General features: G+C 41.3%; 1 protein-coding gene across 2 annotated transcripts in view; it reads right to left on the bottom strand.

The window, feature by feature from the left end:
- DOCK10 (dedicator of cytokinesis 10) overlaps positions 1–17,085 on the bottom strand; it is a gene marked incomplete at its 5' end in the record, with an annotated part of 193,040 nt that overhangs the window by 7,233 nt on the left and 168,722 nt on the right. For both annotated transcript variants that reach the window (XM_084243250.1, XM_084243251.1), the window contains 7 exons: positions 1,632–1,842; positions 3,938–4,084; positions 11,372–11,485; positions 12,026–12,148; positions 13,976–14,082; positions 15,799–15,897; positions 16,228–16,285. In XM_084243250.1, coding sequence (XP_084099376.1) covers positions 1,632–1,842; positions 3,938–4,084; positions 11,372–11,485; positions 12,026–12,148; positions 13,976–14,082; positions 15,799–15,897; positions 16,228–16,285 — 859 coding nt within the window. The remainder of the gene's footprint in view (positions 1–1,631; positions 1,843–3,937; positions 4,085–11,371; positions 11,486–12,025; positions 12,149–13,975; positions 14,083–15,798; positions 15,898–16,227; positions 16,286–17,085) is intronic.

Below are 17,085 nucleotides of genomic sequence, written 5' to 3' on the forward strand. Positions count from 1 at the left end.
AAGACTGAGGCTTAGTGAAGAGGGGAGAGCACCCCAAGAGTGCAGAGGGCCCCGTGTGGTTTCACTGCATATAGCACTTTCCACTCTGTGTGGGTTTGTGTATGTGAGTGAGTCATTTCTCTTCTGGGGCCACATTCTCCACATCTCTCAGCTGCTGCCCCAGCTCCCTGCACCCCAGGCACCTGCACCCAACTACTCAACATGTCCTCATTTTGGGCGCTGGATTAAGACCTTCAGGTCTCTACGTTCTGAAAGATTATAGTATATCTCATAACTTGAAATTCAAATAAAATGACACTAAACCACAATAAAGAATGCTTAAATATATACTCCATAGCATATAAGAGCTTTGTTCTAGATATTTTTAATTATAAAAACTCTGGAAAAGTTTACTGAAGGTGACCATTTCTTACAGTTTGGATGTCTTGGCTACTCAGGCATCCATTGCATAACCTTGGCCGGGTTGCTTCTCAGGACACTCTGCTCCAGGGAATGCCTCTGCTCACTCCCCACCTGTCTGCCCTAGGAGCCCCGCCCTGCCTTCCTATCTCACTCTTCATGCAGTGCTCAAATGAAATTCTTGCTTTACTTGGCTCTTTTCCTGCCAGATTATTAGCACCTTGAAGGCAAGAAATATGTTAGGTTTCTTTATTTACCTCCATTTAATACAATACTTAATGTACTTTTTATATTTATATATAATTAATATATTATTAGTATTATTATTTTTAAAGATTTGTGTATATAAGAACTGGGGTACAGGCCAGAGGTGGGGGGGAGTAAGAGGATTCACTAGAGACAGAGCAGGGAACAGAACAGGCAGACTGACGAAAATACACTGCTGAGGAGTGCAGCAGGTGAGTAAGGAGAGGTCTGCTGCACCATGTGGGTAGCTCCCTGGCTGGGGATCGAATTGCAGAGGCTGCAGATAGCTTCATAGGTTGTGTCTTAACCCCTTGAGCCACCAGGGAGGCACGTAATTAATATTTTTAGATTTGGGTTTAAATCTAAAATGGATTTAAATAAATTTAGATTTGAATTACATTTAACTAATATTGTATATGTAATTTAGATTTTAAATTTAAATATAATTTAATATGGTTAATACATATTTATTCTAATTGCCAGAACAGTGTCCAGCCGCTACAGGCACTCCTTGGAAGTTTGCTGGACACATGAAAGGAAGACCAGCGAGTAGAACAGACGGTACTGGAGGGAGGCTGGACATCAGGTTTGCTCCACCGTTGGGTGAGGAACCTGAATCCCAGGATGGTTCTGAATCTTGCGCCAAAGCACACAATTTTGTGATCTGCTAACCAGGAGGTAACTGAAGGCAGATTTGGGGAGAGGAGAGCTAAGCTCAGAGCGCCTTGTGCCAAGGCACAGACAGCGTGATTTTTGTGTGCCAGAGTTCAAGGGCAGAGGCCTGCATGGGCCCTTGCCAGACGCCTCAAGAGTCTCCCACTCGATGGAGACCACTGAGTGGGGAGCGTCTCCTCCAGGCAAGCATGTGCACGTTAGCACACTCTGGGTCATGGTCTGCGAGGCAGAACTGTCTGGATTTGCACTCATCCAGCCTCAGAAGGGGCCTGCCCTGAGCACCCCCGCCCCGAGCCCGCGCCTGCACCCACTGGTGAGCACGGTCCTCCGCTTGCACTGCTCCTCCACCCCGCCGTGCTTCTTGCCCGACAGCGTGAAGGGCGTCTCGAAGACAAAGCGGTTGATGTTGTGGTGCATTTCGAAATCGGTCATCCGGTTCTCTCGCTCCTTTTCCTCAAAGAATGGCGTGACGTAGGTCACCTGGATGTAGGCGTATTTGGGGTCCAAATCCTTGGGGTTTACCTGTGTGAGCATATTAAAGGCAAAGAAAGGATGGTGAGCATGGGAGCCCTCAGGGAGTTCGGAAGTGCTGGCACCCCCTCAGCGGGCCCCATCCCCTGGGGAAAGGTGGGGAATCATCTTGTTTCAGAGTTTCTGGGACCACAGAGGAGTAGGGGCTGGCCTGCGACCAAGCAGCCAGGTGGTGGGGGAGGGAGCGCTGGAGCCAGCTCCCCGGGGAGTGGAGGGTCTTGGACACCTGAGTACCCAGCTGTGGCATGTTATTTAGTCCTCCTTTTCCTTTCTCTCGGGTATTGACTTTCCTCACCTTTTTTCTAGAATGTTTCTTGAGAGCGGAAATTGATCTTAGAGGTAGCCTGCACCTCGATTGGGGCCCTGGCTCTGGACTAGGGATGTTGGAGGGGGAGACCCTGACTCTGGACTAGGGATGTTGGTGGGGGGGACCCTAGCTCTGGACTAAGAACATTGTGGGGGGCTCCCTGTCTGCTTATCGGGTAACTTAAACTATCACCTGACTGCAGGTATTTTAGTTTTGATTTCTCTAATTCCTTGTTGCATCTGCAGTCGTAGACATTCTACGTGATTTCCTCACTAACTCTCTTTTGGTGATGAGGCTTGACAAGTAGTACAGAGGACAGGCTGGGAGGCCCCAAAGCCAGGCAACTGCTGTTCTTTGTGTTTGGGAGACATCAGTCTCTGCCCCCTTTTTCAGGCTTCTTGAATATTCGAACTTCTTTCAACTTTCTTCATCTGTCTACCCTTCTACTGCGTCCCAGGCTCCCGAGATTTGAGGGAGTTCATGAACTTGTGGTGCTGCTAATAATGACACTGTAAGGTGGGTGTAATTGTGTCTATTCAACAGGTAAGACCTGGAGGAGCCAGCCAAGAGGACCAGCTGTGAGTGGGGCAAGGGGAATGAAGACGTTGAAGGTTACACGCCAAGTCTGGTATGTTCTTCATGCCGCTTGGAACTCTTTCTAATCTACTTTCTACTCGGAAGTGCCCTTGTCACAGGTGGCTTGGCCTCCACCTTTATGGGGAAGGGTTTGCACCTTTCCAGCCAAGGAGGAGGATATGAACATTTTCCATATCCTCTGCCTGGGCCCAGCAATCTCGTGCACAGACCCTTTAAATACCAGCTTCGTAAGTGAGGACAAGGGAAAAAACCTACCCTGTCTGTGGTCCGATGGGAGGCAGATCAGCATTTCCAGCTCCGTCTTCCGCAAACCTCTTCACCCCAACCTGTGCTTCACGGATCTGCCATCTCAGGCCACCCCGTTGCTACAAATGCTGGGTTTCTCAAAATGCCCCTCAACTCCCAGCTCAACCCACAACTCCAGCTCAGACATCACCTCTGCGGAGCATGGCTCAATCAGGAATGAGCTGGTCCCTCGCTCAGCTTTTCCTGGGTGACTTGATCTTTGCCCCCCTGCTATTTCAGGTGCTTACTAACTTGACTGTTCACACGCATCCTTCTCTTTTTATCTGCATGTGAACTGTGAAAGAAGAGACTCTGGGAAGAAGAGATTCTGTGTGTCCAGTCCCTAATTCTGGGGTTGGCCAACAGTAAGTGCTTCACAGAGGTTTCCTAAGTGAATAAAGACATCTTAGAGGATTCAGAGTCATCTCATCACTGTGTAAGAATTTGTTTTTTGGTGCCATGGGGTTAATTGGATGCTCACAGGTTAATACAATGCAATTGACAAGTCTGCCGCTATCACAGAGGCCAGATTTTAAAATTGGTCTGACCCAGGAAGACCTCCACAACTAAATACTTTTTTTCTACTACCAAGTTCCCTGGGCCCAATCCTTGTAACCCTCTGATGGTTACTCAGTGCAAATAACCTCTGCGAGAGTATTTAGTAAATAGTTTCTAAGATTACCCGACAGTTCCTCTAATAAACACATTTCATATTCTAGACCAAAAAACTTTTTTTTCACCAATTAGCCAATAAAGAGGCAAAACAACTAAAATAGTGTATAGGTAGTTTACTTTGCATAATCAGGCAGAAAATGAAAACCTTAGTAAATGTAAGTAAAAAATAAAAAAAATATTAAGTCAATTCTTTCCACTTGCGTGGATATCAGTTTCCCCTACCTTGTTGGAATCCTGGATTATCTTCACATTGTCTGCTCCGAATTTATCTGCATACAGCTTGAGCAGTCTTTGGGAAATCTCTGAAAGACCTGTCAGTTTGGGCTCTTTATAAATATACTCTTTACCTTCTTCTTCTTCAAAAAATCCCTATGGAAGACACATAATGAACCATCAATTTTATTAGCTAATTCCAGTCACAAATCATAAACAAAAGGCATTTATTAAACAAACGAAAAATATATATATAATCCAATGATTCGGTACTCATCCAAGTCATTGACCAGTAAAACAAAAGAAAAATCAAGTGAAGAAAACAAAATCTCATGTTAGGCCTCTACTAGTGTGTGAATATTCCTGATCCAGGCCAAAAACCTTCAGGAATTAGCTTACACGCCTTTTTCTCTGCAGAAAGCAACGGTGATAGCTGCGTGCACGTATTTTGGGAGAAGAACGCCCTCGTGTGGCAGCCTGGAGTAGGACAGAGTCAAGTAATTTTTGGTAATTTCCAAAGAACAGTATCATCTTTGGGAAGGTCTTCTACAGGTGTTTGAAAATAGGATAGAAACACCATAAAAGCATGAAAGGCAGCTAGATGGGTCGCTATGCCCCCACATCACCTCAGGCGGAAAGTCATACCACTGTATTGCCACCATAGCAAAAATTACATGTGGTCTGCTGCTAGTCCTGATATTTTAAAAGTAATTGTATTAATATGTCTTCAGGGGCCTGATTAGCTTTGCTATATGCAATCTCATCACTCAGTTTATTAACAGATCTTTTACAACCTGGCAATGCCAGACCTTGTAGGACTGAAAATAGTAATCATGCCATCTTTCATGCCATAGAAGCAAGGAGATTTCCATTTCTATTAATTTATTTGACTGAAATTTATCTGGTTTGAAGAGGAGGAAGGAAAGATTCTATTAACTGGGGTAACTAAGTGAGGCTATCTTTATAATTCTGCCTCTTTGAAGAAACACAGCATTTTTCCTGAGGAACAGTGTGGCCACACAGCGCTTGATTAAATGGGGAGTTAAGACGCCAGGTACATCTGGCTTCTTCTGATTGTAGAGTCTGCCTCTAGGAAGCAGCTTCTGAGGAATGGGAAAAGATACTGGAGGTCACAGTCTTAGCTATAATTTTGGTTTGTTTTTATCATTTTTGATATTAAAAATACTCAATGTATTAAAAGTTGGATAAAAAGTTCCATTGCTATGTATTTCATGACTAATGTGAGGTGATCTAAAAATGATGACAACTCACGGGCAAGTGGCGCTTTATACCTGCCAGGCACTGATCTGTGCTAATAGTAACCATATTTTGGGGGTTGAGCACTGGTGCCTTTGTGGAAGCCAAGGAACAAGGTGCTTTGCCTACCTGTGCTCCCGTGCCCACCCCCAACCCCCTTTCTTGACTTTGGGCTTTCTTAAATTCAGTACCACACCTCCAGTGCCTCATCTTTAGGGAAACAACACTTTATGTTTGCTGAGTGAATATTCATGAGTGAATGAATATAGATGAATGAAATTGTTCCTAATGGGCAAACATCTTAAAAAGGCATATTTTCACTATGTATGACTGGAAAGGATACCATTCCTTTTCCAAATACAAAGATGTGGTTGCAAAATTTCCTTGACGGGGCCTCCCTGGTGGCACAGGCGGTTGAGTACCGCACTGTGAAGCTGTTCGCAGCCTCTGCAGCGCGGGTTCGATCCCGGCTGGCCAGCGAGGGTCCCACATGGCGAGGCAGACCTCTCCTGTCTTGTCTGCTGCTCCCCTCAGCGGTGTATTTCAGTCTGCCTGTTCTGCTCCCTGCTCTGTCTCTCGTGAATCCTCTCACCCTCCCACATATCTGGCCTATACCCCGGTTCTTGTATAAATAAATTAAAAAAAAAAAGAAAAATTTCCTTGACAAATGTTGAAGACCAAACACAATCGATTATGGTATCTTGACCCTTAACAGCTAATAAAAGAAAAGGGGCTGGTGGGGGGTGTAATATTGAAAGCACAGGGTGGTGAGGTCTGGCCCCTTCCCACTTGACTGCCAGCCTGAGAGTTTTTTCTGTGGAGTTTTATCTGACTCAAGGTCAGAAGTTTGTGGCTAAAAGTGACAGACTGACACATCAGAGAAATAAGACTTCTGAAGCCATCAACCAGATACCCCCTGGGGCAAAAGCTAAAGCAACATTTACAACTTCCATTTCAATGAGAAAAATGTCTCCCAGTTCCCAGAAAGACTTTCTCAGCACAGTGTGAAAACTAGCACAAAGAGACATTTTCACTGATTTTTTTTCCCCCAAGAAATTTCTGAATCCAGAATTAGCAGAAAAGAATGGTGGGAAGTGGACTTTTATTGTCATTCCTATGACCTTTGTGACCTTGGTCAGGACCTGTGACTTTCTGTCATCTCTACTCCTTCATCTAGGGGATGGGAAATAGCAGAAGCTCACAAATCTAGTGGGGTAGGGGGTTGGTTCTGGGACAAGCTTAGCGAGTGTCAGCTCTGGTGAGGAAGATAATAAGAGAAACTCAGTGAAGCAGTCGAGTTCTGGCAGATTCAGGGAAACAGGCTAAATGAGTTGAGTGCTTAAAAATACATACCTTCACTTCCCCTGTGTGGGAACTACAAATTTCCTTGTAATAAAACGTTAACTGATGCCCATCTCAATGTTTTTGTGATTGATCAGAAAAAAATGGTGATTAGACATTTACTTACTTATCTTTAGCTCTAAATAGAAATTTATTGAGTACAATTTGCTGACTCCTGGGGACTATGGAAGAGCTTCTGGAGCCAGGAAAATGGTAGCTCTGCAGACATTTGGAAGGTGCATCTTTTACCCAGCAATGCCCAAGGAGCCACAGGACATTCCCTTAAGAAAGGTTTCAATGTCAGCTCCAGGAAATAAATGATTTATTAATAGGGACTTGGGTGGTGAAAAGTCAGGGGCATTTTCTCTTTTGCATCAGTCCCAAAGTTAGACTGAATTTCAAGCAACAGGGAATGTGACTTCTGCATTTCCTTTGCTAGTTTGATTTTTTTTTTTAAATGTCATTTTACAAGGCAATAAATACCCTGATTTTTTGTGGGTGGGAAACAGCACATATTCTAGTTAAATAGGGACTTTGAACCAATAGAGTTAACATGCATGGTTTATGAAACTTCAAGGCAACAGAGGATAATAAAAATGTAATTCAATAAACTGACAACTAAGATCACTGACTCCTTCTGTTTTTGCAGATTATTACAGAATTTTGCAACGCCAGTGGATCATTATTGGGATAGCAAATCGCCCCTGCTATTTTATCTGACAAATCTAAAGTTCACAAAGGAATGCATTCAAGGAGGAATACAGTGTGTAAGAGAGGGGTCAGCAAATATTAGAATATTTTATTATTTAACTGTTAAGACAGGCTACAAGAAAGCAGACAAGTGGTCCCATAGAACCATGAATTCAGTAACAAAGGTTCTATACCAGCAACTTCCAAATTGCTGGAGAGTCAGAGGGGCATATCACACCCCAAAATGGGGATGGTGTTTTTTCAAATGCCACAAGACCTCCTTTCCCTTTTCCATCAAGATTTTGAAATGCATCTAACCTATGGATGCTTCACTGAGAACCAAGAATCTACATTCTCTGGTGCACAAAATAAGCTTCCCTCAGGCCTTTTACTTAATTCATTTGGGGGACGTTTGATCTTTTAAGTCATGCAGTAGGGATTCACTGTCTACTTCATGCTAAATATCAGAGCTGAAGGATTTCATTGACTGTAGTTGATGATTGATCACTACTGTTTCCTTACTATGGAAATGAATACTTGGGGGACACTTTTGGGGGTGCTTTCTAGAGGCTGCTGAGTAAAATTTCCATAGTCAATGATGCCAGGTGTTGCCTTAGGAAATTCACAACATGCAAGACTTGTGTTTTTCAAGTTCCTGCCACAAAGGAACAATTTTCAACTCATTTTCTCGTGTTTGGCTCAGAGCAAACATAACACAACCACTTAGCTGATCCTGAGAGATGAACACCCTCATGCACGTGGGCTGCTGAAATATTTACCCAAGGCCAGGGTGGAGGCAAAGAGCCATTGCATTTGGTATTTCCCTAGTCTTTGTCACATGACTGCAAGACATGTCCATCTGGATAGTAAAAGGTGAATTTTGCCAGGATATAAAGTGCTGTCATGAAAACGAAATTATTTCTGATCATGGGATGGTGCTAATCAAGCAGCAAAGATGTTTTCTTAGATCTCTGGATCTTCATTCTGCACACACGTGTGTGTGTATGTGTGTGTGTGTGGAGAGGTGGTCAGATCTACTGGTATTTCCTTGCCATCGTGTAAAGTCAAGGGCTTTACATAGTGTAAAGTCATTGTGTCTGCTGTGTTGAATATCATAGTTTGCACCTCCTGTGTGATCTTGGGACCGGCATTCAACTATCATTTGAACGATGACGACTGAGAACAGAAAAGCCTCCTGGTTCAAAGGTGCCTGAGGTTTGAGTGTGTGGGAGACCATGGCAAGCATCTATTTGCAACTGCACACTTAACACTTTGCCTGATAAGCTCAAGGGGGAATTTTTAATAAAGACAACTGAGAGGGCTAGCAGTGTTAAAAATAAAAGCCAGGTGCGTAATCAGCACACTTTACAGAGAAATCTGCAAGAAAACAAAGTCAGGTCATTCGAAAGTAGCTCCCCCCCCCCCGATCCTTCCCCATCACCCCTCAGTCTCTTTAGTACAGGGGGTTTGAAGTATTCTTTTAGTAGGTGAGTTAAGGACTCATGATCGCAAATTTATAAGTGAAGGTAGAACATACTGGTTTGGCATGGGCGCAGGAAGGGATTCAAAGAATTACAAAAAAGTATGTACTGGTCAGAGAAGCAGAGCTGATTGTGGACACCGTGTGGCTGCTGAGAGAATTTGTCTTTCCAGTTTACTCGACCACAATTATGTTGACTCACATGAAAGTCAGTTGCTAATTTTACAGGCCAAAAAACAGCTGAACATAGGCAATTTCATAGGCTCAGAACTGCAAAGAAAATTCTGAGTCACAGACTTTGATGTTCCAACATGGGATGGTATTTCTGCCTTGTCTTTTTTTCCAAAATTTCTTATATTGCTTCTTTCTGTGTCTCAGGAGCCTTATGCTGACCTAAAGGGTAGAAATTTAATCCACTATTGGTCTTTTGTGCTGGGAATTAATAGCAGCACCTCTGAAAAGGCCTGGGCCCTCACCATAGAGAGCCTGTGTCACTGGGATATCATCTGGGAAAACAGCAGGTCCTTTCCCAAATGACCTCGTAGTCTCCTCATAGGTGCCCACTGACGGCCACTGTCTACTTCTGGAACTGACCACCATGCTTTTCTTTGCAGGCTGCAACTCACAGTGTCCGGGAAGGAAATCACTACTCAGTGCAACATGCCATCATCCTGCAGACAGGAAGGGTCAGCTACACACACTTATCCAACAGTGATGCCTCTGTGTATGTGTGTGTGTGTGTGTGTGTGTGTGTGTGTGTGTAGGTTTTCAAACTACGCTTCTCTTTGTGCAGAAAGACAATGTACATGAAAAATAAAGGATACATTTTTGTAATTCAGATAGCTGGAATAAACACAATTTAGTTGAAGAAATGCAGAATGACTCCAACATGAATGGAAGCAGGATGATCTCACCTTTGTACCAAATATTGACTTGCACAAAAAAAGTTAAGGTTCAGTAAAACCAGATAGGGAGGTGTGAGGATTATTAGAGCATGCAAATGCAGAGAGAGAAAACTTACCACCGCCTGGACAATCAATCAACACCAAAGGAAGAAAAGATTAGACATTGGCATTAAAATTGAGTTGGAAAGCTGCACCATCTGCTTCTACCTGCTTAGTGGCCTGTATCTTAGAGACGGGTTGGAGAAGCTGGCTTTCATGGCCACAGTATCAATGGAGGTTCACTCTTTTTTCTCGCTGGAAAGATTGTCAGACGAGTTATTGTCCGACAACTCCTTGGTTAGCACAATTCATGGGCCACGTCTGTGTGGTTCCGTCAGCCTGGCACTTTTCCCTGGAAACCCTCTCTTTCCCTGCCCATCGCTCATCATCCACATTCCCTTCCTGATGGCACTTTCTACCATTCTTCTTGTTATTGTGTCACCAAAGAAAAATTAATTTTCTTCATGACTTTCAAGATTCCCACATTTCTTTCTCTCCTCAAATATACTATCATTTCAACAAGTTCAGGTAATTTTCTAGGGAGCCCTAAAATACGTAAGTTTAGTCTCTTTCATCACTGACTCCCTCTGTCTCCACAACCAGGGTGCTGAAATCTGGGGGAGATTAACCTGTTTCGGCAAGTGGCTGCTGGGGGGCACTTTCCTTCCCAGGCAGAGAACAGTCATCTCTGTTCATTCACAGATCAGTATTTAAGTTGACTTTGCTGATCAAAGGAAAACATGTATTTTGTTTTTCAAAAGGCTTCCATGGAAAATGATCTAGAAAAAACATACTGGATTTGACTCCTTCTGTTGCAGCCTTAAAAGACTCAGGAGAACAAGAAGTCACTGCAACGGTGCCTTCCATGAGGGAAGAAAAAACGTACATGAGAGCACCATGCTCATGTACCATGAGCATGGTCGCCACGGAGAAGACAAAAGATGGACTATTCAGCTATCAGAGTCATTGTCTAATGAAATATCACGGCACTGCAAATATTCCTGAAGAGATAGGATGGTGTCTGGGTTTATGCTACTTAAAGCACCGCTCAGAGACAGTCCTCATTAATATATAATATTCATTTTGCTTTCAGGCCAGCAAACTGACTAGCTAACATTCTCAGCCTTGCTCATTGCTTATGTGATAAGTTGAGAAAGATAATTTTAACTTCACCTTGAACTGCAAGATAGGAAACAAAATAACCATGCAAAGTTCTGCCTAGAAAGAGTGACAGGTAGAAGAAAAAAAAAAAAAACCAAACACGTGATCACAAAGCCAGAGGTTTGCAGCTCTGATGTGGCAGAACCCTTAGGGATACTTTATTTCCTAGGATGCTGGGACTTTCATTCCTTGTGCAGAGTCAATTAAATTTTACTTTAATATATGATGCAAACTGTAATTAGATATTTCAGGGTGAGCTGGGAAGACAAGGATGCGGAAAAATAAGCACCTTCTTTCTCTAGGAAGTTAAAAATCACTGTTCTAACTCAGCATCTATTAAGACCCATGGATTTCTCTGCTTATTTGTTTTTCAAGTCAGTTTATGCTTATGGGCAATTCAGTTTGTGCTTATAGACTCTCACACTTAGAAACCCTCAAATACACCAGATACCTCCATACCCACACCCCGTCAGTTGTCTGGCACATGGAGTTAGAAGTCTCAGAAACAGAGAAAAACAACATTCAGTTGCTCAACAGAATTTATCACCACGTCACTCCCAGTGAGCTCACCTGTCCATAAAATGCCACACGATAGTAGCGACCAAATAGTCGCTTCTCTGAGTTCACCACCTCTGCCACTTTTAGATATGACCGATGAATATCATAGTAGAGATCTGATAATTTCTGAAACAATAAATTGAAGGGTGTCATAAAGATGATGCTGACATAGAAAGCAGGGTGTTTAATATAGTAAGGTATAGTCTGATACAAAAAAGTATCAAAGCAACATATTGTACACTTAAAATTTATAAAATGTTTTATGTCAAACACGATGCAGTAAAAGGTATCATCACAGGGAGTTTCTATGCCTGAAAATTACAAATAATTCCCCAACTTAAAGTAGAATTTTTAAAAAAAGATTATTTATGCATACAAGAACTGGGGGTACAGGCCAGAGTTGCGGGGGTGGGGGGGGGTGAGAGGATTCACCAGAGACAGAATGGGGAGCAGAACAGGCAGACTGACTAAAATACACTGCTGAGGGGAGCAGCAGGCGAGACAGGAGAGGTCTACTGCGCCATGTGGGTTGCTCCCTGGTTGGGGATGGAATTCATGCTGCTGTGGCTGCAGATAGCTTCATAGTGCTGCGTCTTAACCCCTTGCGCCACCAGGGAGGCCCTTAAAGTAGGATTTTTCACTAACATTCAGGTCTAGCGAACATACCTTGAAGTCTCTCTGCTTTTCAAAGACGGCAATGATGGGTTTATTGACATCAGCAACGAGCTCGTATCTCTCAGACTTCCAAAGAAACTCCACACACATGTAGAGCTGCTCCACCAGGATATTCTGCAACCCCCCCCAAGTGGAAATGAGATTTTCCATGATACTAATAGGGTAGCTCATCCTGAAACTTGGTTTCAAATTGTTGCATCGTCAATTTTTTCCATACTGGGTTTTGTGTGTTCCCTAACTTTGTTGGTGGCAACCTCTATCCATCCTGGAAGGGACAGTGATATCTTCTTGGACAGTGATATCTTCATTACTATCACCTATCATCCAACTTGCTAATTTAAATCTAGAGAATGTCTTCAGATCAGTCTAGTTCTTTGCATCCCCACTGTCACTGGCTTAGCTCAAACCTCCAACCCATCCTTACTGATTTCAGCAGTGGTTCAAGCTAATCTGTTTCCTCTTACTAGTTGGTGCTATGTGTTACTCTCCCGTAATATCTTTTCAGAACATAAAATCTAATCATGAAATCTGTACTACCCTAAACTTTTGTGGGAACTTGTGGACTGCTGTCCAAACTTGTGAGCAAGGCATTCAGGGAGCTCCATAATTGGCCACCAATCTCCCTTTCGGCATCCCCACTTTCAGCACCCCCTCTTTCAGCACTCTGAACACATTAGCCCCCACTTTTGCCTGTGTGATTGCTATACCTATAAGAACATTATTTTCTCACTTGACACTTTCTGGTCCTATTAAAAGTTAAGACCCTGGGCAATAGGGTATTATTTATTTACCCCTAATCCAACCACTGTTATGTAAAAAAATTGTTCCCCTTTTCACTGCAGCCATATATGATACCTAGATTTATAGCAGCTGGGTTTTAAGCTGGCTACTCCTCACCAAGAAGAAGTTTGTCTTTTGCAAGATTCTAGACTCATTGAGAGCCTGAATGATGCCTCACATGTATTAGTGGTTTAACAGAATCAAATTATACACCCTCTAAAAGGAAGTAGATATTAATATTGTTGGCATGTTTTCTTTAAAAAACGATTCTAACATGTTCTTTGAAATACTATAGATATGTAGTTTCATTTACTGTCTGCAATGTACTGTGTTTTTTTTTTTAAAGATTTTTTTATTTATGTATACAAGAGCTGGGGTACAGGCCAGAGGTGTGGGGGTGAGAGGATTCACCAGAGACAGAGTGGGGAACAGAACAGGCAGACTGAGTGATGCACACTGCTGAGGGGAACAGTAGGCGAAGCAGGAGAGATCTGCTGCACCATGTGGGTTGCTCCCTGGCTGGCTGGGGATCGAACTCGTGCTGTAGAGGTTGCAATTGCTTCATAGAGCTGCGCTTAACCCCTTGTGCCACCAGGGAGGCCCCTGCAATGTACTCTTAATATAGAATTATATGTACAAGTTTACTATAATCCACTCCAAAATTTGCCTTATTTTCCTTTTTAAAAATCTATGTTAATATTGGGATTTAAAAACTTAGTTTAGGAATAATTCACTTACGTGACTAGAGGAACTCTATTTCTTTAATTCTAAATAGAAGTCTTCATAAATGAAAAAAAAAAAACACTGCATACTGAAGTTTCTAGTGAGCTTTTTTGGTTGAAGTACATTTGTAAATAAACTCTCTAATGCATTGAAAAATTAGCTGTGATCAGCTCACAAAATTTTCAGCATTTGTCACCTTGACCGAGACTAGAGATTTATGTGAGAGTTGATTATATGTATTTGGGTCTATCTTAGAGAAGTTTGATTTATATTTTCATTGAAAATTATGCTTTATCAATAGACTCTAATAACTACTAATCTTAGCTTAATTTCAGCCTGCATCTCATTCTGCCTAAGTCAATATTAAACGACTTAGCTTAATGTTATAATTCAGTGCATCTTTTTACATGATTATCATTGAGCTGATTCTGGTCTAACCTCATTGTATGGTGTATCTTGCATCCCAGAATCTTCTTTCATTGCTCCTTCTTCTTTAATATTTGGTGTAATGCTCAGGAAAGCTGGCCAGCCCATAGAGAACAGGCCTATGGAGAACCAACCACAATACAGCATTATTATTTGAGTCAACTCTTGCTTGCACTAGCTAATGCCAATCTTCATGACCTAACCAGAGATCACACACACGACCTGATAAGGCTCACACAATCACCGAGGTGGTTAGAATATGACTGTTACTAAATGCTCGCTGCCAGACAACCAGTGTTCCCCTTTTTATAGTTTTTGTATCATTTGTAGGTGGTCTCTTTTCTATAAGGAACTGGCATGGCTTTATGGGCAGAACACAATTTATAGACAATGTTCTGATGTAATTAGTATCTTTGACCTGTCTCTTCCATTTGCTAGACTGTAGACACAAATGTCTGTTTCAAAAGACAGTTGAAGGACTCCAAAACATTAGTATTTGAGAAAATTACTCATGTGGTCAGTGCATGGGTAATGGCCAATGTTTGCTAATTTTTACTCTTTCGCATTATCTAGAAACCTCATATTTTCTTACATTTTGACCACCAAGATTAAAAAGGATTAGCTCTATAGATATGAAAACGGATGATAGTGGGTCATGTCCCCAGAGGAGGGGTCAGAACTGAATGGTGGAGCATGAGTGGCTGGGAATACAGCAGACCAGTCCTTGAACTTCAGCCCGACCACAAGCCCAACACACGCCCTGGGCAGGTGATTACCTTCTCTTGGTTTTTTCTTTCTTTTTTTTTTTTAAGCTTATATAGCCATTTTTATTTTTATTTATTTTTTTATGTTTAATATATTTTGTTTTATATAATTCTTATATCATTTTTCATTTTTGCACAATGTATGCATTTTCATTTTGGTTATATTCCCCATACAATTCCCCTTATTTTGACCCTAATCCTTCCTCTCCCCTCCCCCCTCATAGTGTGTCTCTGGTTTAGAGTTGTTTGTTGATTTTGATTTTTTCTTTATTATAATTAGTTTTTTTCACCTATGAACAAAAGGTGATAATAAACCTAACTCATATACTTGTTATTTGTAATGGAGATAATGGTTCTTATATAGAATTTAATGAAGTGCCTCCTGTGCTTTTTAAGTTACAGTTAATACTTTCCTGGGATGTTTCTGTTTTTACAAAATACACACATATTTGAATGAATAAGAGATCAATTGTGTTTCTAAAATACTGTAACTATAATATATTATCTATTACTATTGTTATAAAATCTTTACCCAACTTAAAGATACAACATTTTAAATTAAAATAATGAATACTGTAAATTATTATATGTTATAATCAGTTCAAATTTTTTAAACTGGATTGAAATATGCAGATTAAAAGTAGAGTTACATATATGCACAAAAATACTTTCTATATGCCTCCACTTTCGCATCCCTTATTTTGAAACTAGTTTTACTATATTTTAAAATTAAAATAGATTTCTTTCACAATTCCAAACAAGTCATCAATTTCAGAATACAATCCTAAGGACTGACTAGCATGCCAATGGGTAGCAGACTAGAATCATAACTTAGAATAATGTTGGGTAAGATGCATTTCTAGTCCCTGAAAACTTTGCAGTAACCTAACTTTCATCAGTTTTAAATGGGGTATGCTAGGAGATTCAGTTCTTTGCAACATAAGTCATGTCGGTCTGAGAGAGTTTTTGCTTCTAGGAATGCATAAAAATATTTTACTGAAGTTAAATTTAAGCACAAGTTGATTTCCCTGCACTGTTCCAGGGGTAAATGGGCTCAGTTAGACCACTCACTTCCTCCACTGGGAGCTGTTAGTAATGGGTTGTTATCACAGGGGTGGCCCTCGTCCAGAAGCAGGGGTGCTGTGCAAATCTTTTCCATTTTCCAGTAACCTATGGTAGTGCAAGATGAGGTTAGGACATTGCTACATGTTTGTGTTAATACAAACGTAAATCACAAATCATGACCCAGTAAAGCATTCTCATATTGAGTTAAGAAGGTGACCATCCCATGAACAGTGTTGCATGGAAAATAAAAATGATAAAAAGCATGGAAGATGGTTAAAATTTAAAAATACAGTGTAATGAGAAGTATCTGTGAAAATTAATGTTACTTAATAAAACAAAACAGAAATTAATGAATATAAAATTAATGAATTAATTTTATGTTAGGATTCAACATGTTGACTTCTATGATTCTTCCCCCTCACTTGGTCATCTTACCCTTTCTTTTCAGGTACTCTGCGATGAGGGCAGCTATATGGATGTAACACATCGCAGCCTGTAGGGAAAAAAGGCATCAAAGTTACAAAGGAGGGCATGACATGATTTTACTATTTATCTAGTTAGGACTTGTCTTTCAAGGTGAGTCAGTATCCCATGTCAGAACATATGATAGAATTCTTTGCAATGACAGAATTGAAAATAAGTTTCAATTAGATTTCCAAAAAGGTCAAAATCTAGAATAAAATACAGATGTGGAGACTTTTGTTTTTTCTTGATGTAGTTTTCAGGTGAGTAAATTAGCTGACCGGAAGAATTTTCCCATAGAATTATCTTCCTTTCTTAGTATCTAAGATATCTATCTTTATCTATCTATCTATCTATCTATCTATCTATCTATCTATCTATCTATCTATCTATCATCTATCCATCCACCCACCTACCAGCTTTTAAAACCCACAGTTCTCTTTTCCTGTTGACTTTGGAAACTCTACTGTCTGGATCTAAATAATCAGTAAAAACAAGCTACTTTTTTACTTTTTCTCCCTCCCTCATATTTCTGGTGCCTTGAAAGTGGTCTCCACCCAGGGTGGCACTCGATGACACACTGACCTGTGTGCTTTCCAACCAGACTCTACAGGCCATATTTTTTGCCTAAATTTGCTGGAAAGCCTTGAACACTGCTCATTACATATTAGGTCTTGATTTATTTTAGCTCTTTTCCTCTTGAAGTTTTATGGAGGGATCTCACCATTTTCAGGGCAACCCAAGGAAACCTGGGATTTCTCATTCTGTTTCTAAGCAACACCCCTGGTCAGCTCTATTTCCACTGCAGAGTCTCTATCATTACCTGTGTGA

Source organism: Talpa europaea, assembly GCF_964194135.1.
Source record: "Talpa europaea genome assembly, chromosome: 1".
Taxonomy (NCBI): Eukaryota; Metazoa; Chordata; class Mammalia; order Eulipotyphla; family Talpidae; genus Talpa; species Talpa europaea.